This window comes from Podarcis liolepis (genome assembly GCF_965112155.1).
Source record: "Podarcis liolepis genome assembly, chromosome: 9".
Classification (NCBI taxonomy): domain Eukaryota; kingdom Metazoa; phylum Chordata; class Lepidosauria; order Squamata; family Lacertidae; genus Podarcis; species Podarcis liolepis.
Window position 1 is genome coordinate 27,308 of NC_139564.1, and position 25,394 is coordinate 52,701.

Here is a 25,394-nt window from a genome sequence, read left to right on the forward strand (position 1 = left end):
CCCTTTTGCTGAAGGAGGAAGTGCTGCTTACAGCCTCTCCAAGAGCATTTCGATAGTCAGGAGCAGGCCTGAAGTTTATTGAAGTTTAACCCTACTGAATTACTCAAATGGCTTTTAGTGCTGACCACTACAGCAGGGGCTGATCCCCATTTATTCTTGTGGTGTTCAATTCAGAGTATCTGTTAAAAAAATCAAACAGAAAGCAATAGAGGGCTGCCATTAGGGGGAGGGAGCAAACTGGGTCTTATAGACCCAAACTGGGTTTTTGGATGCTCCATTAGACAAATCAGCCGGCTCACTGCCTATCTAATTCACTGGGCAATCAAGTATTTGCTTGCAAATTAATTATCTTTTTTAATTTATTCCTTTTCCAAAACATTTATCCTAAGATGTAACGTGCAAGTGTACCACTTTTGGATGCTAATTAATCTCCGCTTAGATTACGTGGATAAATCAATAGGTGAAAGAATCGGTGCCTTGAGTAATTACCTGGTTAAAACAATGGTTCATCTGAAGAAATTAAGTTTTTAATACATTGCTTTGTCACCTTTAGATAGCCTAACAAGAACAGAAAAAAGGAGACAAACCACACCAACATGGGTGAAGCCAGGAAGTGCTGCCCTACCCCAATCAAATAAATAAAAATACTTTACTGTATTTTTACTGTACTGTACTGTGATGGTTAGGGTGGATGAGACCAAGCCCCACTTGGATGGGTGTGATAGATCGGGAGTGGGGTTGTTTAAAAATGTTCTTAAGTGTTATATGTTAATTTGTATTTCTATTTTTTCCCCTTTTACCTTCATGCCTGCAGCTGACTTTTCTTCAACCTCCTCTTCTCCCTTCATCAGACGAAGCTTCCTCCTCCTCCTCCTCTTCATAGCAGGAATTCAGCAGAGCCCATACAGACCTAAGAAATATCAGTAGGGTCGATTATTTTCACAAGATGGGAAAGAGGGGGTCCATGTAAAAGCAGGCATATAATATGTCAAGCACAGATTGCAGTGGAAGAAATAATAAAGTGGGGAAAGGAGCCTCCCTTCCCTATGAGCCATCATACGACTAACTGGAAGAAATGTGTTTCCCCCGTTTATTCTTTCTGAAGCCCTTTCCCAAGAATCATATAATGCTGCATCTAGCTGGAAGGGACCCCAAGGGTCATCCAGTCCAACCAGCTGCAAGGCAGGAATAGGCAGGAGTCCCTTACGCGAATGAACCACAAGGTGATTTTATTTAATAATAAGTGAAGGAATTGGGATCTTGAGGAATTACCTGGTTACAAAAACACTGCTTAAAGCAGTGGCTCATCTGAACAATACATTGTTTCAGATACAGTTTTCAATAAACATTAAAGGCGGCCTGAGGGGGAAAGCAATGAAGATCTGGAGTTGCTGTAGCCAAGGGGAGCTTCCCCGCCCCAATTCAAATAAATAAAAATATTAAACTGTTAAGGTTTAGGGGGGAAGAGGCCATGTCCCACTTGAGTGGGTGTGATTTATTAAAATAATAATAATTTAACATTTAATCATCATAATAATTTATTACTACTTCCCAGCCACCAGCAGAATATTTAAAAAAACAATAAAACATAATAAACTACAAACTTCCCTAACCCTTTTATAATAACAATTATACTAATAATGATAACAATTTAAAAATTAATGATAATCATAATTTATTATCCTTCCCCAGCCACTCTGCTCCCAACAGAATATTAAAAACGCGACAAAACACAATAATTGCAAACTTCCCTAAGCCTTTTCTAATAATAACAATAACAATAACAATAATAATAATAATAATTTAAAAATCAATGATGATAATTATTTCCCACCCACTGTGGTGGCTCCCAACAGAATACAGCATTAAAAACACGACCAAACTTACCAGCTTCCTTCACGTCAAGGGAAACGCAGAGCAGAAAAAGCGCCAAATGGCTGGCCCCGCCCACAACCCGACCTGTGATTGGCCAAAAGGCCGACCTATTGCTGCCGAGATTTCTATTGTTGCTGCGGCTGCTGGGCGCGTGCATCGAGCGAGGGGGTCCTAGAGGGGCCATGACTGGAAACGGACCGGAGGGGGGAAGAAAGGGCAGAAGACGCGCCGCCGCCGCCATCTTGGTTGAGGGCAGTGGGACCTAGCCTGGCCGTTGGGTGGCGCTGGTCTCCCTCGTGAGGTGGGCGCCTCGTTGGGGGTCCAGGCGGAGAAGGAAGGCCGGAGGGGCCCCCCAAATCCCCTCAGGGAGGAGTCCCAACAGTGCCTGAGGGGCCTGGTTTCTCCTTGTTATTATTATTATATTATATTATTATATTAATATTGTTATTATTATATTATATATATTACATAATTATATCATATTATATATATAATATTTTATAACCTTATAATTAAGGTTTCTCATTATTATTAATATTATTATTATTAATAATAATGGTGATAATCCTCATTATTAGCATTCTCCTTATTCTCCTCCTCCTCGCAGCGTTTCCCTGAGCGCTGCTTCCAAGCTCCCTCGGGAGCAGCCCAGGTAGACTGCCTCTGGCCCAGGAGGCTCCGCCAGAGCAGAAGGTAGCCCCCCAGGTGTCTTTTGGGGTGCAGGGGCCAAAGTCCTGCTTTCTACCTTTGCCCCCTCAGCCTTTGGCCCGCCTCGCCCTGCCAGCGCGCAGGTAAGTTGGGGGCGAAGTCCTGCTGGGCGCTGCTGGGAGGATGGCGCGCCTGTGGGTGCTGTGGGGTGCCCTGCTGGGCTGGGGTGAGCCGGGGAGGAGGGAGACAGGGGCTGCGAATCCCGTCCCTCTCTCTCTTCCCTCTCTCAGTCCCCAAAGTCCTGGGAATTATACCTCTGAGCAGCGGGTTGGACTAGATGACCCTTGAGGCCCTTCCATCTCTCCCATTGAGTTTTGTCAGGAGACCTCCAAAAACAGTGGGTTTTCGTTGGAAGGGGACAACACCTGCTTCTGGTGCTCATGAGCAACAGTGACTGGGAGTCAGTTGCAATCAAGGTGTACTTCCTGCATTGCAGAGGGTGGGCTGGACGACCCTTGAGGGATCTCTGAAGCCTACAATTCTCTGGAACCTGTCAAACTGTCAAACTGTTTAGCTTTGGTGTAGGTGCCAAATGAAGGCCTTTCTGTGGCAAATAGCCTGGATTGGCATAGATTTTTCTCCTCCTTTGGCAGGGTGCATGGGAGATGGCATGAAGTGGCGGGGAGTCCACAGCCAGCTTAAGACATTTGGTATCTGAGGTGAACCCCAGGATGCCACCATGCAGATGGTGGCATGAAATAAATTTTGAAGGGGTTTTATTTAATACCAAGAATCCATTGTTGTGAATACATTCATAGAACTTCCTTCCTCCTTGAAGGAGAAAATAATCTTGACAACAGAATTCCTAAATGCTTTTAATAGTTTTTTTTTTGTTTCAAATGCTGCAGTGACTTTAGGTTCCGGATTAAGCCTCTTAAAAGAAGAAACTATGAGAATGACATATTTCTTAAAATAAATGCTGGCTGCTGAACCACTGGAGTGTTAAGTCCTTCCAAGGAATTAGGCATCAGATTGGAATAAGGCAACTGCTGGGCTTTGGACCTTATCCTGAACCCATAAATTTGGGACTTACTCCCAAGTAAGTGTGCAGGACAGGACACCAGCCATTCCATGTAACACACGCAAGCACACACACACACACACACACACACCCCTCTATGCCAGGGGTCAGCAAATTTTTTCAGCAGGGGGCCGGTTCACTCTCCCTCAGACCTTGTGGGGGGGCCAGACAATATTTTTTGGGGGAGAAATGAACAAATTCCTATGCCCCACAAATAACCCAGAGATGCATTTTAAATAAAAGGGCACATTCTACTCATGTAAAAACACGCTGATTCCTGGACTGTCCGCGGGCCAGATTTAGAAGGTGATTGGGCCGGATCTGGGCCCCGGGCCTTAGTTTGCCTATGCTGACTTGCCCATTTCAGGATAGTTTCACCCAGGTTCCAAAATGTCACACTGATCTCAACAGAATTTATTTCAAGTTTGTGTGCCTTATATAATTGTTAAGTTTGCTTCAGATGATTCAATTGATTTCACTTCTGTGTATTTGGGAAAGGTCTGGCAGTGGGCTTTTTTCACCTGTTCTTAAAGATCACAGAGACTACCAATATGGTCAAGTATCACCCACTCTCAAATCTTCCATTCTTGGGCAAGGTGATTGAGCGAGTGGTTGCTGAACAACTCCAGGCACGCCTGAAAGAAGTGGACCATTTTGATCCCTTCCAGTCAGGATTCAGGCCTCATCATGGGACTGAAACTGCCTCAGTCACACTGGTTGATGATCTCTGGCAGGCTAGGGACAAAGGTGAGAGCTGTTTCCTAGTTCTCCTGGATCTCTCAGCAGCTTTTGATACCATCGACCATAACATCCTTCAGGACCGTTTAGAGGGGCTGGGAGCTGGGGGCACTGTTATACAGTGGTTCTGCTCCTTTCTCCTGGGCCGTGTTCAGAAAGTGGTGGTGGGGAATGAGGGTTCAGACCCCTGGGCTCTCACTTGTGGGGTGCCTCAGGATTCTGTCGTCTCCCGCATGCTTTTCAACATCTACATGCAGCCGCTGGGAGAGATCATCAGGGGGTTTGGGCTAGGTATTCACCAGTATGCGGATGATGCCCAGCTCTACCTCTTTCAAATCAGAACCAGTGAAGACGGTGAAGGGCCTGTGTGAGTGCCTGGAGGCGGTTGGAGGATGGATGGTGGCTAACAGATTGAGGTTGAATCCTGACAAGACAGAAGTACTGTTTTTGTGGGACAGGAGGCTGGCAGGTGTGGAGGACTCCCTGGTCCTGAATGGAGTAACTGTGCCCCTGAAGGACCAGGTGTGCAGCCTGGGAGTCATTTTGGACTCACAGCTGTCCATAGAGGCACAGGTCAATTCTGTGTCCAGGGCAGCTGTTTATCAGCTCCATCTGGTACGCAGGCTGAGACCCTCCCTGCCCGCAGACTGTCTTGCCAGAGTGCTCTAGTTATTTCTTGCTTGGATTACTGCAATGCACTTTATGTGGGGCTACCTTTGAAGGTAATCCAGAAATCGGCAGCTAAACTGGTGACTGTGAGTGGCCGCCGAGACCACATAACACCGGTCTTGAAAGATCTACATTGGCTCCCTGTACATTTCCGAGCACAATTCAAAGTGTTGGTGCTGACCTTTAAAGCCCTAAACGGCCTCGGTCCAGTATACCTGAAGGAGTGTCTCCACCCCCATTGTTCTGCCTGGACGCTGAGGTCCAGCGCCGAAGGCCTTCTGCCGGTTCCCTCGCTGCGAGAAGCCAAGTTACAGGGAACCAGGCAGAGGGCCTTCTCGGTAGTGGCACCTGCCCTGTGAAACTCCCTCCCACCAGATGTCAAAGAGAAAAACAAGTACCAGACATGTAGAAGACATCTGAAGGCAGCCCTGTTTAAGGAAGCTTTTAAAGTTTAACAGACCATTGTATTTTAATATTTTGTTGGAAGCCACCCAGATGGGTGGGATATAAATAATGAATTATTATTATTATTATTATTATTATTATTATTATTATTATTATTATTATACAACAAAGAGGTATTTGAAGAAGTGTGCATGCACATGAAATCTCATATGAATAAAAAACTTAGTTGATCTCTAAGGTGCTGGTGGGAGGATTTTTTTTATTTTGTTTCGACTACAGCAGACCAACATGGATACCTACCTATATCTGGAGACTACAGAGGGAGCAACCTCCGTAGGGCAAACTTCAGCACCAAATGCACCAGTAAACCCAATGCATTTGCCATTACTTACTACAATGTTCACCATATACAGACCCAATAAATTGATTCATAAAACCCCTGCTGAGGTCCTCTCACAAATTCCGCAAAAACAAATTAGAGATGAGCTTGCAGTCTCTTCAAGTCTGAGTGAGTTGTGTACAGCTATTAACCAAATTAAAAACAACAAAACCAGAGGACTGATGGGCTACCTGTTGAAGTCTTCAAAGTGGGCAGAATTGGACTTGCACAACAACTTCACAAGCTCATCGAAAAAATCTGGGAGAAAGAGGAGATCCCAGCAGACATCCCCAGCAGGGATGCCAAAATTATCAATCACTTATAAAAAGGTGACAGAACGGATTCTGGAAACTATCGAGGCATCTCTTTATTGGCTGCGGCTGGCAAAGTCCTTGCAAGTATCTTAGCAAACCGTCACTTTAAAAAATCTGAGGTGACTCTTCCTGAATCCCAAAATGGTTTTAGACCCTCTAGGGGGACAGTGGACATGATTTTCACTGCTCAACAGCTTTAATAAAAACCAACCCCTGCATATGGTGTTTATTGACCTGACTAAGGCTTTCAACACTGTAAATCGTAATTCCCTGTGGACTGTACTTCTGAAAATTGCCTGCACAGATAAATTTGTGAACATCATTTGGCTCCTCCATGATAATATGACAGCAACAATCACAGATAACTGGCTCTCAAAGTGAACCATTCACAGTGGGATCAGGTATTAAACTGTGTTGCATTATCGCCACAACTCTATTCATTATTTTCATTGCCATGATCCTACACTTTTCCAAAGGGAAACTCCCCTCCAGAGAAGAAATCACATATCAAACAGATTGACAGCTCTTTAATCTGAGCAGGCTGAAAGCAAATAGTAAGGTAACTTCCATCATAGAGCTTCAGCATGCTGATGACAACTCAATGGTATAATGTTGGAAAATGTTGATCACTTCTCCTACCTTGGCAGTTATCTTTCCACAAGGGCTGACATTGATGCTGAAATCCAGTATCACCTGATATCTGTGAGTGCAGCTTTCTCCCAATTGAAGTGCAGAGTGTTTGAGGACCGGGGTATTCGCAGGGAAACCAAAATGCTTGTTTACAAAGCTATTGTACTACCAATCAAATGCCATCTCAAACTCCTCAAAAGATTCCATCAATGGGGTCTCCAAAAAATTTTACACATCACTTGGGAAGTCAGGTGAACTAATATCAGTGTACAGTGGTACCTCGGATTACATACACTTCAGGTTACATACACTTCAGGTTACAGACTCCGCTAACCCAGAAATATTACCTTGGGTTAAGAACTTTGCTTCAGGATAAGAACAGAAATCGTGCAGCAGCAGCAGCAGGAGGCCCCATTAGCTAAAGTGGTGCTTCAGGTTAAGTTTCAGGTTAAGAACAGACCTCTGGAACGAATTAAGTACGTAACCAGAGGTACCACTGTACTGGAAGAAACAAAGATCATCAGTGTCGAAGCAATGATTCTTCAACATCAACTTCGTTGAACTGGTCATGTTGTGCAGAGGCCTAATTATCGTCTTCCAAACCAACTACAGTCATACCTCAGAAGTTGAATGAAATCAGTTCCGGAAGTCTGCTTGACTTCCAAAATGTTCAGAAACCAAAGCTCCTGCAGCCAATTGGAAGCCACGGAAGTCCCGTCAGACGTTCAAGTTCCAAAGAATGTTCGCAAACTGGAACACTCACTTCCGGGTTTGCGACGTTAGGGAGCTAAAACGTCCAAGGACCAAGGCATTTGACAACCAGGGTACAACTGTACTCTATTCCGAACTTTAAAATGGAAAGCGTAATGCTGGTGGTCAATAAAAGAGGGTTAAAGAGTCTCTCAAGGCAAATCTAAAAAACACTGACAACTAGGAAACACTGGCCTACGAGCACTCCAGTTGGAGAACAGCCTTTACCAAAGGTGTCATGGGCTTTGAAAACACTCGAACTCAGGTTGAAGGGGAGAAATGAGCGAAGAGAAAGGCACATTTGGCAAACCCTCACCATGATCAACTCCCGCCTGGAAACCCATGTCCCCAGTGCAGAAGGACATATAGTGTACGGATTCAGAATTGGCCTCCACAGTCACTTATGGGCTCACTGTTAAAACTGTGTTTATGGAAGACAACCTTACTTGGCTATGAGTGATCGCCAAAGAAGAAGACTATAAAGACACCAGTCTCCACCATACCTCATTTCCAAAGGGAAACAGACACTGTATAAGCACCTGGAACCCCTGGAATCCCACATCTCTCAGAGACTGGGGTGGCATGCAACTCTATATTTATCCATCTTCTCAATTCTTCCCATCAGTTACATCACAGCATATGATTTATTGGTAACAATCCTGATCCCACCTTTTGGGAAAAACAATTGTATTGATTGAAATTGTTTTTGCGTGTTATGATTCTCTTCAGAATTAATAAAAAACAGTTTCACCATGTCACTTCCAGAATATTCCCAGTTTAATGGAATTCATGTCATGATAGCAACTCCTTATCAAACCAGAAGAATCACAATATGATCTTCATTTGGCACTATTAAATTATAGAGTTACACCATTAGAACCTGGGACGGTTCACCACAGTCTTTGGGAAGAAGGTCAAAATTGAAAAATGAAACCAGTTTGGGAGAGAAAATTTATTAGAAATAAGAACCAGAATGGATTACAGCAGAAGGGGCTCTGTGCTGCGACATCTCACAACCTGCCCCTATTTTAAAACATGGAGGTGCGGAGTGTTCAGGCCCTTGTTGCAGCAGGAGGAGCCCCATGCTGCTGCCCTTTCTGCCCTGACCTCTGGGCATCTGCTATGTGCTGGCACTTCTCTCCGCAGTGGGCAGAGAACTCCAGAGCTTCCAAGCCTTCAGTGCTGGCGCTGACAGACAGGGATGAATGCAGTCCGTGATTGTGATGTCACGTATGACATAAAGTACATTGTGGTGAACTGGAGAACAGAGTTGCCCACAAACGTCTGGAAAATGTCAGCCAAGTTGAGTCAGACAAAATTCACAAAAGAACATGACTCTCTGTGGAAGGTAATTGGTGGACAGAAGTTGAGACCTTATCTTAGATGATTGTCAGATCTTTGGCCTTGTGCTTGGCAAGGCGGGGCGAGACTCATGTGTGACGAGCAGGAGGGAGGCTGGTGCGAAGGGTGGAGGGGGCTCCATTTTCCTGGCTATGCCAAGACAAATGGTTTCAGCTCATTGGAGGCAACAGATCACCATGTAGGAGCTCCAGACCCAAGGATGTGCCTGGCTGCATATGCCTTTTGCGGCTGGAAATGTGCAAGCCATCAAGTAATGTAGCTCACCTGTCTCTCTGGAGCTGCTGGCTCCCCACCTACCCACCCTAAAGCCCAGGTGTGGTTTTAACGGGTGCACATTAGCACTGGTGTTTCCGTAATTGAGTCTCCTGACTAAGAAAGCTGTATCTGTCATAGAATCATAGAATTGGAATAGACCACAAGGGCCATCGAGTCCAACCCCCTGCCAAGCAGGAAACACCATCAGAGCACTCCTGACATATGATTGTCAAGCCTCTGCTTAAAGACCTCCATAGAAGGAGACTCCACCACACTCCTTGGCAGCAAATTCCACTGTCGAACAGCTCTTACTGTCAGGAAGTTCTTCCTAATGTTTAGGTGGAATCTTCTTTCTTGTTGTTTGGATCCATTGCTCCGTGTCTGCTTCTCTGGAGCAGCAGAAAACAACCTTTCTCCCTCCTCTATATGACATCCTTTTATATATTTGAACATGGCTATCATATCACCCCTTAACCTCCTCTTCTCCAGGCTAAACTGTCGACTGTTTGCTGTGCAATTGTGAAGGAACAAAGACCCTGGTCAACCTATACAGGCCTGGAGCTCTCTCACATTGTCACACCAACCAGCAATTCAGCAGGGGGAGGAACTGAACCCAGCCCTTCCTCTTCCTCCTCACCTTTCTGTGAAAGTTTGCAAGAGTCTAACAGGCTAAAGACAATGCTATCTTCAATCCATAAAATGCAGCAACAGTTCTATGGTGCCCTAGAAGGGCTGAAGTGAGGATGGGAACAAGACTGTGGAGCAGCTCTGCCTGATCCGGCTGAGAACTCCTTTCTGCTCCACTTCAGCTGCAATTAAACAACCAAATTCAGTATCTCAGGGATAGGGAACCTGTGTCGCTCCAGATGATTCACAAGGGGATATGAGCAACCACTAATGAAGCATTCACATTTATGTATCTGTTACTTTCTCACATATGCTGTGGATTTTATGTGTGTCTTCCTTGAGTAATGTTTTCTTTTGAAATATTTAAGACTTTTTTTGTTAAATTTGTGTTAAATGTGTATTCTGTAGCTTGCCTCCTCTGTAATGATTTATTTTGAAAACTTTAAGTTAATATTTTAGTTTCCTGTTAATTATGTTTCTTTGAATGTATACTTTAGATTTGACTTTCTTCAGTAATCTTTTAATCTGGATTGTTTTATTTGATGTTTTAAAGTGTTGTAAGATGTTTTGAGATTTTTTTCTTTTCCCCCTCTAAAGTGGTAAAGATATGAAGTGAGTAAGAATAATAAGAAATAATAATTAGAGAAGCCTTGCTCAAAGCAGTCCATTGCTGCCACTTTACTCCAGTCATGTTAACTTCTGCACATAACAGCTTCTCCTCTGAGTCTGCGCAGGAGTGTGGAGAAAGGGGGTCCCTGCTGCATCCACAGCAGCATGAGGTGTTTGGTCATATTTCCGGAATAACAAACCAAACTGCCCTCCCATGCCCCAATCGGGGACATAACTAGGGATTTATTGATTTATTGATTTTTAAGTCCAGTGGCACCTTAGAGACCAACTAAGTTTCTTCTTGGTATGAGCTTTCGTGTGCACGCACACTTCTTCAGATACCATGAAACCAACACGGCTACCTTCCTGAATCTAATACCTAGTGGTTGGTCAAGTTGGGCCCCACCAAGGATGCAGGCCTGGGTGCATGTGTGCAAAATTGTGCCTCTCCACTCTGGTTCAGAGTGGCCAGCATCCCACCTGGCCATCTGTGCATTCCCCAGACCACTGCTCTGCTGCTTGGGGTGGGGGGCAATACAGCTCCTTACCCAGGGTGCAAGGGACAAGGAGGGTGTCGATGCAGCTCTTTGCCAAGGGCACTCGGGAGCCTAGGTACACCTCTGGCCCCAATTCACCCTACTTTCCATTAATCTGGGTCCCAAATGGATAAGTAAGGAACTTACAACCATCCTTTGGGTTGCTGCTTGATTAACAATTGATTAACAATTGAGTGGGAAATGTCGACTTTTCTGTTAACTGAAGCTGGCAGATTGCCCTGTGCGAAAAACTCACAGCATCAGGGTCTCCCAGGGCTCAGTGAACCTGGCTCTCTTGCAGCTGTTTGCTTCCCTTTCTGAACTGATGTCAATGTTTCAGCACAAAATAATAATAATAATAATAATAATAATAATAATAATAATAATAATTCCAATAGCACCTTAGAGACCAACTACGTTTGTTCTTGGTATGAGCTTTCGTGTGCATACACACTTATTCAGATACCAATGTTTCAGCAGGTGAGGAAAAGCTGTTCCTTTGATGAGGGGGATTCCCCAAATGTCACTGACTCCCTTATTCTTTTGGCCCTTGTAGGCCTATGTGTGCATGGTGCTATACTTTGGCTTGTACGTGTTCTGTTAAAGTTCAGAAAGTTTATGTATTTCACCTTATTCTGTTACTCTTCTATTATGGTTTTATTAGATCTTGATAGAACTTCATGCTGGTCAGCTCTGCATTTTTAGCTCTGTGGGCTCTGTAATCGCATGGGGAGGACTGAGGAGGCTGTCTTCCTTTGTTATATTCTTTTGGAGAACACACAGTCTCTCATATTAAATATTGGATAATGAGCTCTTTATAAAATGCCATTAAAAAAATGGTTCTCTTCTTTGTGCCCTCTGTCTAGTCTTTTTTTGAGAAGACTTGTAATAACGTTTAACATGATATTACAAGGTGATGGTGGGTTTAGGAAACATCTAAGTAATCTTTGGGAAAGGTATTTCTTCCTGGCTCAGCTCTCAGTTCTGTTCCAGGATCTGCTCCGTTTTCAAGAGAGCAAGTCCACGGAAGAATAGAGTGCGGGCTCATCCAGCGAGAGAAGAGGAGCACAGTCGGGGCAGAGACACAGCGCCTGCTGCTCTTCCCCGGCAAAAGGAGAGAGCAGAGCCACGCAAGGAAGAGCTAGACGAGAATGGTGAGCTGTCAGCCTTGGGCAGAAGAAGGGGGTCGTGAAATCATTGTCCCAGGGAGGCACCCTTTTTCACAGGGAGGGGCTCAGGTGCTGTGTTTGGGCCCCCACCCCACCCCCTGGAAAAGGCTGCTTCACTTGCTGGCTGCACAGAGCAGAGCCGAACCGCTTCTCTTTCGGTGGCAGTATTACTGCCCACAACCCACACCCACCTTTCATGTATTATGACAGAACTTGCATAAATGCTTTTTTTTTAAATAACTTTTATTCAAAATTAAAACAAAACATATTATCCAGAAACATATCATCCTTATTTCCCCCCCATTTTTCCTCCCTCCCCCTCCCTCCCCCCACAGAACCCACCCACCCCCACCCCCGACTTCCCTCAGTTCCAGTCTTTGATTTCTCTAAAATGCTGTTTTCTGCATATTACACAGTTGTATGAATCATCAAACTATTTAGCTGATTATTATCAATAAAAAGTTTGTGAATGTTTATTCAAAACCAGCCAAGGAGTCCAGTTTGCTTTGTTGTATCTTCAAATACTTTGTAACGGGTTCCCATTCATCTTTAAAGTCACAGTTATCCTTGTCCCGTAGCTTGTATGTCAGTTTTGCCAGTTCTGCATAGTCCATCAATTTTTCTTGCCATGATTCTTTGGTTGGGGTTTCTTCAGTCTTCCATCCTTGTGCTACCAGAACTCTTGTGGCCGTTGTCGCATACATGAAGATGTATTTCAGCTTTTTTGGCAGATCTTTCCCTACAATCCCTAATAAAAATGCTTCAGGTTTTTGAACAAATGTAAAATGGAACATTTTCTTCAATTCATTGTATATCATTTCCCAAATTTTTTTAATTACCTTATAATCCCACCACATATGATAAAATGTCCCCTCTTTTTCTTATATTTCCAACATATATTTGAACTAGTTTTGTACATTTTCCCTAACTGCACTGGTGTTGTGTACCAGCTGTACATCATCTTCATGTAATTCTCCTTCAATAGGAAACAATCTGTAAATTTTAGGTCAGTTTTCCATAATTTTTCCCAATCTTCCATCATAAGGTTGTGACCTACATCTTGTGCCCATTTAACCATAACTGATTTTACCTCTTCATAGAACTTGCATAAATGTTAATAAAAAATAAATGACCCATTCAGAATGGCCTGGTGTCAGGGTTCACTCTTTCCTTTTACCAGAATCACAGATCTGCTTCTGCAACCTGAGGAATCTCCGGGAAGGAACTGGTCCCTTCCTGGTCCAGGCCTCCATCGACAACCTGTGTGCCCTGGCAGAGACCAAGCTGGCCGGGGTCCTGCGGGCCATCTGCAAGTATCGCCAGAGCATCCACAAGGTAGGCAGGAAAACTCTGTGACTGTGAGATGCTCCCAAATGCCTCGTGTGGATGTTAAATAGCAATGGCAATAAGGCTTAGCTGCAGAAGGGAACCGAGGGTCTCCTGGATCTGGTCTGCTTGTGACACCCAATGATTACACATCATTTATGGCATAGGGAAACCCAGCCAGATTGGTGGGGTATAAATAATAAACTATAATTATTATTATAAAATGTGGTTTCTACATCCTCATAGTCAAAACACCCTTAGGTGAATCATGCTGTGTTCTGCCTCTCAAGATGCTTTTTGAACTTGGAGCCATTATCAGCCATCAGGAAGAGCACCCATCAGAAGGGCTCTTCTGCCGCTGGAACCTTTCTGGATGTTCCTTAGGCACTTCCAAGCAAGCGCCACCTGCCAAAGGCACCTACTGACCTTGGGAGCAGCAGGGGGCAGGGGGACCTGCATGCCCCCAGCTGCAGCTTGGTGTGTCCGTCTGGGCACTTCTGAAGCATTTATGTGAAGCAGAGTGGTGTCTGGGAGAGTCAGACACACAGACTGCGATGGTGTGTGTGGCCAGAAAGGCGAAAGCAGAAAGGGTGGCTCACGGGGGGACACAAGGAAGACTGCTCCGTCTTGGTGTTGGGGTGTGGTGGTGAGGCAAATTGGTGGGAGGGTGTCAGGAATGTGCCCCCCCCCCCAGAGCACAGGTGAATGAGTTAGACTCAGAAATTGAACTACCGTATTTTTCGCTCCATAAGACGCACTTTCCCCCTCCTAAAAGGTAAGAGAAAATGTGTGTGCGTCTTATGGAGCGAATGCAGAGGGGAGGCAGGCAGGAAAAGCCACCAAGATGCGAGCTGGACACAAGCTCCGCTCTTGGGGGCTTTTCCCCAAGGAGGGAGAAGGGACTGACTGGCCGCGTCAGTCCCTTCTTCCCTTCTTGTAGAAAAGCCTGCAGGAGCCACGCGCTCCTTAAAGGGTGCTGCTTTAGCTGTGCACAGCTAGAGCAGCCAGGACAGCGAGCGGGATCCCACTGGCTTTGCTCTTTGGGGCTGGGGTGGGGGGAATAATATTTTTTCTTGATTTCCCCCTCTAAAAACTATGTGCGCCTTATGGTCAGGTGCGCCTTTTGGAGCGAAAAATACGGTAAGTGAACGAGGGAACAATTCTGCAGATGAGAGCTGGCTGACAGAGTCAAGAAAGGGCAGTTCAAACCCCCCCCCTTCCTGGGGAAGACTCTGTTATCTCTCAAGGGGAGGAAGAGTTGGAAGGCAGCCAGAGCATAGCAGATCAGCAGAGGTCAGTGGGGAGGGGGCAGGCCAGCCTCTCAGTCCCCGTTCTAGGCATCTGGATAAGATCAGAAGGGCAAGAGGGGGAAGGCGGGAGTTTGACGTCCTTCCTGCTGTGGGAGGGGCGAAGATTCAGACTGACCAACTATTGTAAATGTGAGCAGGCGAGAAGCTGTGCTCTGGATGTGGGTTTTTTTTTTTGTAAATAAACATACATAAAACTGTCGGAGAATCATTACTTCTTATCAGGGCTTGCTTGCCTGCCAGAGATCGTGACAGAGGGCAGCTGACCAGCACTGAGCAGAGCAGGCCCCTTTGTGGCACCTGCTTGAATGGAAGCTGGTGCAACAAAGGACCTTTCTCTAGCGCCAGCCATGTCTGCAAAGGAATCTCTTTTTTCAGCTTGGTCATCAGGTGAGTGACAGGAAAGAGGCCCCAGCCAACTGTTAAAATGGCCCACAAGGGCAGGGGAGTTCAGGATCCACCCCTGTTCTGTGAGAGGAAAGCCTTGTAGTCCTCCAAGTGAGATGTGAGGGGCCTTGTGCTAACCTTAAATCTGCCTCTCCCTGCAAGCATTTCTGTGGCTTCTCACCAGCAAGAATTCTTTGAGGAGTCAGGTGTGGGTTCAGACGGTAGCTTCTTGTCAGGGGTTTAGGAGCAGAGGCACGGGCAAGGGAGGAAACAGAGAGCGAAGGGGAGGAGGCAGAAGAAAAGATGAGTGATGACGACGACCCGAGATCTCCTAGTCTTTCCAGTGAATCAGAGGATTCACAGAAAGGAGCACCAGTGGCCAGGGCAAGGGGGGAGTCTAGGGGGGCACCCCAGGAAGATAGAGCCAGAGGGGACTCAGGGGGGAGCAGCTGGAAATCGGGACCAGCGTCACCGCCAGGAAGCAGGGAAGAGGAAGGGAGCCAGGGGGGAAGCGCTGGCAGCTCACCACAGGAGGGAGGACATGAGTCAGGAGTGGCCACACCTCCATCGGGGAGCGAAGAAACGGTTAAGAGGAAAGTGGAAGGTTGGGCGCGCGCGCCAAGTTCAAATGCAGAGGAAGGCGGCGCAGTAAGCAGCCCCGAAAGGGAGCCAGGTCCTAAAGCCCGGCGCAAGGAGGCAGGAGGGTCCGGGTCAGCGTCAGAAGAATCCCGGAAGGAAGAAGCCCCGGGGGGTAGAGGGACCCAGAGGAGGACAGTCAGGCGGAAAAGGTGGAGCAAGGCTAGGATATTAAGTTGGTGCACACGGGGCGGAGACTCAGACGGAGCTTCGCCGATCTAGCTACTAGACGTAGAGTTGCGCGCAGCAGCGTGAGAATGGAAACTGTAATTCAATAAAGACTTTTACTTAATGATCGCTGGCTAGCGTGATCCTGTGTGAGCTAGGATCTTCAAGCAGCTCTGACAGTAAGCTCCGTCTCCCTCTTGTGGGCATCTACAGCCTCGAGGAGGGGAGAGAAACAGGTGCCTACTAGCGAGCTCACGAACGGCAGACGACATGACGGCTGAGCAGCAGATAGAGGAACTCAGAAACGCAGTGGCACAACTGAACGCCGAGGCTCTCGCATCCAGGAAGAGAGAGGAGGAGGCAGCTGCCGCCTGCAGGGATCTCCAGGTCAGGTTAGACGTGCTGACAAAGCAGACACCCCGGCAGGAGGGAATTGGGTTGGCGAGACGGACAGGCGGGCTGGTCTCTCACTTCGATGGGAACCTGCAACAGTATCCCAACTTTAGAGCCGACGTACTGTGCGCACTGCAACTGCTGCATAAAGACTTTAGAGATGAACAAGAGAGAGTGGGGTTCATCATGTCCCATTTGCATGGGGATGCTAGAGCATGGCTACGCAATTTATGGAGAGATAAGGATCCGGCGCTCCAGAATGCAGATGCCTTTATTAAAGCGATGGATGGGTGTTTTTTATCAAGTATTGACGTGGATCTTGCACGGAAGGAGGTGCATGGGCTGAGACAAGGGAGGGCCAGCGTCAGGCAGTATCATGCCCGCTTTTTCGCCTTGGTCAGTGCCCTGGAATGGGACAGAGATTCGGCTCCTGTAAGAGACCTCTTTTGGGAGGGGCTGCACAACTCGATTAAAGATGAGATCGCGAGGGGGGAGAGACCCCGAACCACCCAGGAGGTCGTTCAGAGGGCACTGGCAGTGGGGGTGAGGCTGGAAGGACGTCCGTGGAGCAGGGACGAAGGGCGTGAAGGGCGCGAACCAGCCAGGGGCCCCTCCTTCCTTCCCAGAGAAGCAGCGCGGGCGCAATCCACGCCTCCGCCAGGAGGAGGAGCCGAACCTATGGAGGTTGGAGGTGCAAGGGCTCAGTCAGCAACCAGAGCCCTAGCACCGGCAGCAGTGAAAGCGAAGCCTCCTAGAGGGAACAGGAAGTGTTACGTCTGTGAGGAGCCAGGGCATATGGCAAAAGAGTGTCCCCAGAGGCTCCACAAGCTTACTGCAGCCTCGGCAATGGTGACTGCAGCAACGCAGCAAGGGGGACCACAGCAGGGAAATGACGCAGTCTGGCTGGAGGAAGAGGCCCTGGGGCCCAGCCAGACGTGTTAGTGACGCAGTCCCCAGAGGTTTTACAGCCCGTGAACCCCCTCCCGCCCAAACCAGTGGTGAGGCTCACCGCATCTCTCCAGCTGCCCAATGGAATCACCACTGACGTGCCAATCACCATTGACTCAGGCAGCAATGCGGACTTTATAGGGCAGGACTTTGTCGACAAGCACGCTATACAGTTGCTGCCGGCCACACTGCCCCTGCAGGTTGTCACGGTGGATGGCAGGGAGTTGCTAGGGGGGCAAGTGGTGAAGCAGACGCCGCCCATGGCGATGCGACTTGGAAATCACAAAGAAATCATCAGCTTCAATGTCACTCAACTATCGGATACGCCCATTGTATTGGGAATGAGTTGGCTGGACAAGCACAGCCCAACGCTGGCTTGGTACCAGAGGCAGCTGATCTTCGGCTCTTCCTTTTGTGCTGAACACTGCATCGTGCCCCAGCAGGAAGGGGAGGAAGAGGAGTCACAGCTGCTGCTAGGCACGCTGCAAGCGATTCCCCACAAGTACGCAGAATTTTTGGAAGTTTTCTGCGAGAAGGAGGCAGACAGGCTGCCCCCTCACAGACCATATGACTGCAAGTTTGACCTGCTGCCGGGGGTGGCGCTGCCTAAGGGGAAACTGTATTCCATGTCAGAGGACGAGCTGCAGGAACTCAAACAGTTCATAGATCATAATTTGGAGCGCGGTTTCATCCGAGAGTCCAAGGCAGCGGGGGGCAGCCCAGTATTCTTTGTTAAGAAGCGAGACACGCCCCAAAAAAGACTGGTCGTGGACTATCGCGTTTTAAACAATGGGACCAAGCCGTCGGACTTCCCCATGCCCCGAATCGACGACCTCCTGGCGAAGGTGCGGAAGGGAAAAGTGTTCACCAAGTTAGACCTGCGAGGGGCGTACAACCTCATTCGTATGCGGGAGGGAGATGAGTGGAAGACGGCCATGTTCACGCCACTGGGTACCTACGAATACAGAGTTATGCCCTTTGGATTGCAAAATGGCTCCCACGTTTTTCAAGCTTTCATGCATCACGTGTTGGCGGGACTTCTCTACAAGACGTGCGTCTGTTTCTTAGATGACATCCTGATCTTTTCGGAATCGCAGCAGGAGCATGACAGACACGTCAAGGAAGTGCTGACCAGACTAAAGCAACATAGGCTCTACGCCAAGCTGGAGAAGTGCCAATTTGACGTGACGGAGGTGGATTTTCTGGGCTACAAGTTGTCTGACAAGGGGCTCGCCATGGACAGCGCCAAGGTTCGAGCGGTATTGGATTGGAAGAGTCCACGCAACCGGAAAGAGGTCCAACGGTTTGTCGGCTTTGCGAACTTCTATCGCAAGTTTATCAAGGGCTTCGCTATGCAGACAGCGGCCATCACAGACACGCTTAGCTCCAAGAAAAAGAAGTTCGTTTGGACAGAGGAGGCGGAGCAGTCCTTTCAGGCACTCAAGCGTCTCTTCGCGTCGGAAGAGCAGCTGCTTCATGTCAACCCCAGCAGGCCGATGAGGGTGGAGACAGACGCCTCGGACAGAGCCGTGGGGGCGGTCCTGCTGCAAAAGGACCAGCAGGGGGTGTGGCGACCGGCAGCGTTTTACTCCAGGAAGCTCAGCAAGTCCGAGCAGAACTACACCATCTGGGACAGGGAGTTGCTGGCCATTCATGCAGCGTTCAAAGCGTGGAGGCACTTCCTGATCGGCACCAAGCACACGGTGCAGGTTTGCACGGACCACAAGAATCTGGAGCACTGGCGCACGGCACAGTTCCTAAACCAGAGGCAGATACGTTGGGCGGAGTTTTTTGCGAACTTCGACTTCCGCATAGAGTATGTCCCGGGGGACACTAACATCATGGCGGACGCCCTCTCCCGTAAGCCACAGTATCTGGAGGACGCAACGCCAGCGGCCGCCATGCACATCTTCGCACCAACAGTATGGGCGTGCGCCGCGGCCACTGTGGACCTGGAGGCGGTGCGACGAGCGTTGCAGGATGACTCCTTCGCGCAAGCAAAGATGGCAGAGGTGCAAAGGGGCACGGCTGCGGCCGACGGTTTCCAGCTACGAGATGGTTTGCTCATCCGTAAGGGGGCCATCTACGTGCCGGGAGACGACCTTCGCGCCAAGGTGCTGCAGCAGCTGCACGACGCGCCCACGGCCGGGCACTTTGGCAAGGAGAAGACGGTGGAATTAGTAGCCAGGGATTTCTGGTGGCCTGGAATGAGAGGGGAGGTCGCAGACTACGTGGCGAGGTGTGACACCTGCCAGAGGGCCAAACCAGTGCACAAACCGCCGGCCGGACTGTTGGAACCGCTGCAAACTCCGGTCGAACCTTGGGAGAGGGTGGCCCTGGACTTTGTCACGGATCTGCCCAGCTCGAGGGGCAAGACGGCAGTGCTGGTGGTGGTGGACCTGTTTTCCAAGATGGCGCATTTCATTCCGTGTGCTAAGGTGGCCACGGCGGAGCAAACCGCCAAACTGTTCATAGACCACGTGTTCAAGGTTCACGGTCTGCCACGGTCTATTCTGTCCGACCGGGGGCGGCAGTTCATCTCGAATTTCTGGCAGAAGCTGATGGGCTTCCTGAACGTCAAGATCAACCTGGCGTCGGCGAGACACCCGCAGACCAACGGGCAAGCGGAGCGGGTCAATGCCATCATGCAGCAGTACCTGAGATGTTATGCAAATCAACAGCCTGCGACGTGGGTGGATTACCTGCCGCTTGCCGAGTTCGCCTACAACAACACGAAGCACGTGTCCACGGGGGTCACGCCGTTCTTCGCCAACAACGGGAGGCACCCCAGAACCTTCCCGGGACTGGAAAGAATGGGGGAGGGGGAGCCGCAGACAGCAGATGCGTTCGCGTCGGAGCTGCAGGAAGTCCACGATCAGCTGAGGCGCCACCTGGAGCTGGCCAAGCACGCATACAAGGTACAAGCGGACAAGCACAGAAGGGTTGGCGAGGAGCTCCACGTGGGAGACTGGGTCTGGTTAGCAGCCCACGCAGTGCCGGCCAGGTCGTTGGCCAAGAAGAAACTAGGGCATAAACAACTGGGGCCCTACCAAGTCGAAGAGCAGGTCAACCCGGTAGCTTTCAGACTGGCACTTCCGGAGGGTTCCAGAATGCATCCGGTATTCCACAGATCGGTGCTCACTCCCTACAAGGCACCGCACAGGTTCCAGGAACCCGGAACAGCGCCGAGTCCGGTCAGAGACAGAACAGGGCACGCGGGAGTGGCACAGAAGGAGCGCATCAACGAAGTCACGGAGATTTTGGACTCCAGATGGGGGGAAGAGGGGGTAGAATACTTTCTCGCCAAGGAGGGCACCCCGGCCAGTGCAAACAGCTGGGTGCCGGGCTACGCCTTGGACGAACCTCTCCTCAAAGACGAGTTTCATGCCCTCTTTCCCCATAGACCTATGCCAGCAGACTTTTTCGACGACTGGCTTTTCACGCCCACGCTTTCGGCCAGCACTTTCCGGGGGTTCGACTCGGACGAGGACCCGACACAAGACGTCCGTTCCCCGGAGGGGTCACCCTCGGGATCTGCATCAGAACCCTCGTATTGGTGGGACGATAGACCAGAAGAGCAGTTCCGCAGACGGTGGCTGGAAGGCCCGGGACGAGCAACACCGCCAGGAGGAAGTGAGGGAGAGACGGACATGGACGTTTTCGGGGACGACCCTGGTTTCGAGCACGGCGGCACAGAGATGGAAGCGGAGGTGACCGTTGTCGACGAGAGCAGGGAGGAAGACCCGCGAGACTTCAGAGGGAGGCCCGCCACGGGAAGCGACCGATATCCGACGTTCGTCCCTTTGCAACAGCAGCCCCCAGCTCCGGCACCGGAAGGAGGGGAGGGGGGAATGGGGGGCTTCGAGGGGGGGATGGATGTCAGGGGTTTAGGAGCAGAGGCACGGGCAAGGGAGGAAACAGAGAGCGAAGGGGAGGAGGCAGAAGAAAAGATGAGTGATGACGACGACCCGAGATCTCCTAGTCTTTCCAGTGAATCAGAGGATTCACAGAAAGGAGCACCAGTGGCCAGGGCAAGGGGGGAGTCTAGGGGGGCACCCCAGGAAGATAGAGCCAGAGGGGACTCAGGGGGGAGCAGCTGGAAATCGGGACCAGCGTCACCGCCAGGAAGCAGGGAAGAGGAAGGGAGCCAGGGGGGAAGCGCTGGCAGCTCACCACAGGAGGGAGGACATGAGTCAGGAGTGGCCACACCTCCATCGGGGAGCGAAGAAACGGTTAAGAGGAAAGTGGAAGGTTGGGCGCGCGCGCCAAGTTCAAATGCAGAGGAAGGCGGCGCAGTAAGCAGCCCCGAAAGGGAGCCAGGTCCTAAAGCCCGGCGCAAGGAGGCAGGAGGGTCCGGGTCAGCGTCAGAAGAATCCCGGAAGGAAGAAGCCCCGGGGGGTAGAGGGACCCAGAGGAGGACAGTCAGGCGGAAAAGGTGGAGCAAGGCTAGGATATTAAGTTGGTGCACACGGGGCGGAGACTCAGACGGAGCTTCGCCGATCTAGCTACTAGACGTAGAGTTGCGCGCAGCAGCGTGAGAATGGAAACTGTAATTCAATAAAGACTTTTACTTAATGATCGCTGGCTAGCGTGATCCTGTGTGAGCTAGGATCTTCAAGCAGCTCTGACACTTCTTTTTTCTTCTTTTTTCAGGGTGCCTTGAGTGAATCCAGTGCTGGCCTTTGCTGCTCTTTACATGCATCCACAAACCACCTTTGGCACTTGACATGAGACTTTGGGTTTCCTTTAGCATTTCCTTCTTTTTTGCAGATCTCTCCAAAGCATCGATTGCGTATTAATGAAATCCTGCAGGCTGTGATCAGGTCGGCACATAGCGTAGACTACAAACTGGCTAAAGTCATCATCAAACTAGCTGCTGAAGATATGCTGAGGACCACAGTAAGGAGCGAACTGGTGAAATAGATGCTTCTTATATCACTAAGCTGAAGGAGTGAGCGATGCTGACTCTCTCCCACCACTTTTCAAGCCTTGCAATATTTTATTTATTTTTTCATTAATTTTGTATACCACCCTTCATCTGTAGATCCCAGTGCAGTTCACAACATAAAATTAAGAGAGTTTGTGTACTGGTCCAGTAAACGCTTCCACTGCGCCACCAGCAACAGCTCTCTTTGCAGAGTATTAATTAAGTCCAGTGCAGAGATTCTTGTTGCAGTACAAGCTTCAGAGTCTCAGCAGCAAAGAAATAACGACACAGGGAAGCCTGTCTTTCCAAAGACAGGTTTATTGCAGAAAGATAACAGAAACACCTCCAGAGCTTTCGGACATTTTGCTTCACGCCCCAAAGGCAGAGAAAACAAACACTCTTTATATACTGAGCAACTTAACAACTTAACGAGCTTGACTACTTAAAGTCACAAGACATTGCTAACTTGCCAGCGTCTTAGGTTTCACACCCTAACACCCCCTCTCGCTGGCAATACAAAAAAACAAAATTACTTCAGACCCATTTCTTCACAAAAGTTTTCATGCCGCTGAAACCCAAGCGGTTTTGTAAAACCATCAGCTTGATTTTCATGACTGGGACAGTAATTTAATTTAACAATTCCTGCTTTTACCGTTTGACAAACATTTTGAAAGCGGATATCCAAATGTTTTGTACGACCTTTAAACTGCCCATTTTGTGCTAACTTAAGACACGGTTGATTATCACCCCATACAGTGATTGGAGTGATGGCCTTTTCATACATCTCTTGTGCCAAGCATTTGTAAAATTCAAGATCTCTACATAACTCAGACAAGGCACAGAACTCAGCTTCTGTTGACGACAAAGCAATTAGGTTCTGTTTCTGGGATCTCCACCCAATCAGAGAGTTACCAAATTTTATTACACAGCCAGACACTGATTTTCTATCCTTTAAATTTGCCCAATCACTATCTGCCCAACAAGTAATCTGTGCTTGTCCTTCCGAAGATAATTCAAGGCAAAAATCTTTGGTGTATTGTAAATATCTTAACACTCTTTGAATTCCTTTCCATGCATTTACACTAGGTTTCGAAGCTTCTCTGCTGAGTAAGTTAACAGCGTAAGCAATATCTGGTCTACTCCATTGCGAAAGATGAAGTAAGCTTCCCAGTGCTGACTGAAAGATTTCTGCACGCTTGAATTCAGCACTATCCTTGAACTCATTGTCTTTTACAAAACCCATTTCCATTGGTCTTCTAACACCTGCACACTCTGTCATGTTAAACTTTTTCAACATTTGCAATATCTTGCCTTTTTGATTCAGTAGAAAACTGCCATTTTTGGTCCTATCTATATGAACACCAAGATAGACCTTCACATCACCAAGATTCTTAACTTTGAAGTGTTTATTTAACTCTTTGGCTAGTTTTTTTACTTGTTCTTGTGTCTTTGAAGTATAAATCAGGTCATCTACATAAACAAGCAAAGATTCTTGAGCATCTCCTGAACCTCTGAAATATAAGCAATTGTCAGCCTTGCTTCTGCTAAAACCAATGCCTACCAAAACGTCATTCAAACACTCATTCCAATTATGAGCAGATTGCTTGAGTCCATAAATAGATTTATGTAGTTTCCATACCTGATTTGATTTACCAACTTTCAATACTGGCGGTAGCTCCATATAGAGCTCTTCAGCCAAGTCTGAATGAAGATAAGCTGTAGAGACATCAAATTGATTCACTTTGAACCCTTTCTGAGCAGCAACCGCTAATAGTGCCCGTAGGGTCTCACTCCTTGAAGTGGGTGCATAGACTTCGGAATAATGTAACCCCTTCCTTTGCGTAAAACCTCGAGCTACAAGCCTTGCTTTGTACTCTGGTTTCCCCATCGCTGTTGTCTTTATCCTGTACACCCACCTACAACTTACTGCCTTGGCACCTTCTGGCAGTTTGGTGATGGAAAACACACCCAGTTCTTTCATAGAATTCAACTCCTTTTGCATGGCCTCACGCCACCTACTGGCCTCCTCCTGGGGTAATTGCTCAACCTCCTCAAAACTTTCAGGTTCGCAATTTGCCAAACCAGCCCAAACACTAATAGCTTGGTACCTTTCAGGAGGTTTACCTTTGTTGGTACGCTTAGAACGCCTTAACAGTTCCTGCGATGTTACTTCAGTTTCCCCCTCTGACCCAGAATCACTAGTCGTCACCTGTTTGTCACTAGTAGTTGAAGAACTTTCTGATTCTGACTTTACATGTCTCTCTTGCTGTACAGGTGAACTTTTAGAGCTAGAAGATTCTGACTTTACAGACTTGGGTGAACTAGGCGATTTCTCACCCTCATCCTCAGACTCAAATTTCTCAGTCTGTTCTGGAACTAATACCTGCCCTGGGGCCTGAGTTTTTGTTCACCACATCAAATAGTATGTCAGGATTTCCATGAATTTTATTCCAACCATCCTGTTCACAAAATTCCGCACTTCTGCTGATTGTGATTTTCGTTTGATTGCCTTCTACATTCACAAATCTCCAACCTTTTGTGTTTGCTTGATAACCACAGAAAAACATTTCTTTAGACCTAGGATCACCTTTCCTACGTTGTGCCCTAGGCACCAGCACATAAGCACGACATCCAAAAACTCTTAGATGATCAATTTTTGGTTTTTTCCCAAATAGCATGAAGTAAGGAGTGTTGCCTACTGTGCTATTGTACACTCTGTTAAAAGTATAATTCGCATACAGTGCAGCCTCAGCCCAAAAACGCTGTGGAAGTCCAGAATCAAACAGCAAAGCAGCAATGGCTTCCTGTAATGTTCGAAATTTTCTTTCAGCAACTGCATTCTCCTGTGGTGAATAGGGATTGGTAAGTCTATGAACTATACCTTTCCTTTTTAACCACGTCTCCAGCGTGTGGTTCACATATTCCCCACCACGATCTGATTGTATTTTACGTACCCTGGTGTCAAATTTACATTCGACTTCTTCAATCCAATCCATCAGGATGGAAGCTGCTTGTGATTTTTCTTTCAGAAAGAAAACCCAACTAGCCCTTGAAAAGTCATCCACCAAAATTTGCATAAATCTCGCACCTCCAAGCGATTTGACTGGCATAGGGCCACACACGTCTGTGTGCACAAGTTCAAAGGGTTTCTTGCTTACTCTATCAGATCTAGGATAGTTACATGTCTTAACCTTAGCATGTTTACAAGCACAACAATCCAGAAAATTTGGACAGGGTTTAATGTTACACTCCTCA

At 48.0% G+C, this 25,394-nt stretch overlaps 1 protein-coding gene across 1 annotated transcript in view; it reads left to right on the forward strand.

Moving 5' to 3' along the window:
• Nucleotides 1–2,067: 2,067 nt before the first annotated feature.
• Nucleotides 2,068–25,394, forward strand: part of LOC310714797 (maestro heat-like repeat family member 5) — a 65,485-nt gene continuing 42,158 nt past the window's right edge. The window contains exons 1-6 of the mRNA XM_083520447.1: nucleotides 2,068–2,176; nucleotides 3,432–3,622; nucleotides 5,696–8,837; nucleotides 11,872–12,032; nucleotides 13,228–13,382; nucleotides 21,983–22,111. Coding sequence (XP_083376573.1) covers nucleotides 8,821–8,837; nucleotides 11,872–12,032; nucleotides 13,228–13,382; nucleotides 21,983–22,111 — 462 coding nt within the window. The 5' untranslated portion in view covers nucleotides 2,068–2,176; nucleotides 3,432–3,622; nucleotides 5,696–8,820. The remainder of the gene's footprint in view (nucleotides 2,177–3,431; nucleotides 3,623–5,695; nucleotides 8,838–11,871; nucleotides 12,033–13,227; nucleotides 13,383–21,982; nucleotides 22,112–25,394) is intronic.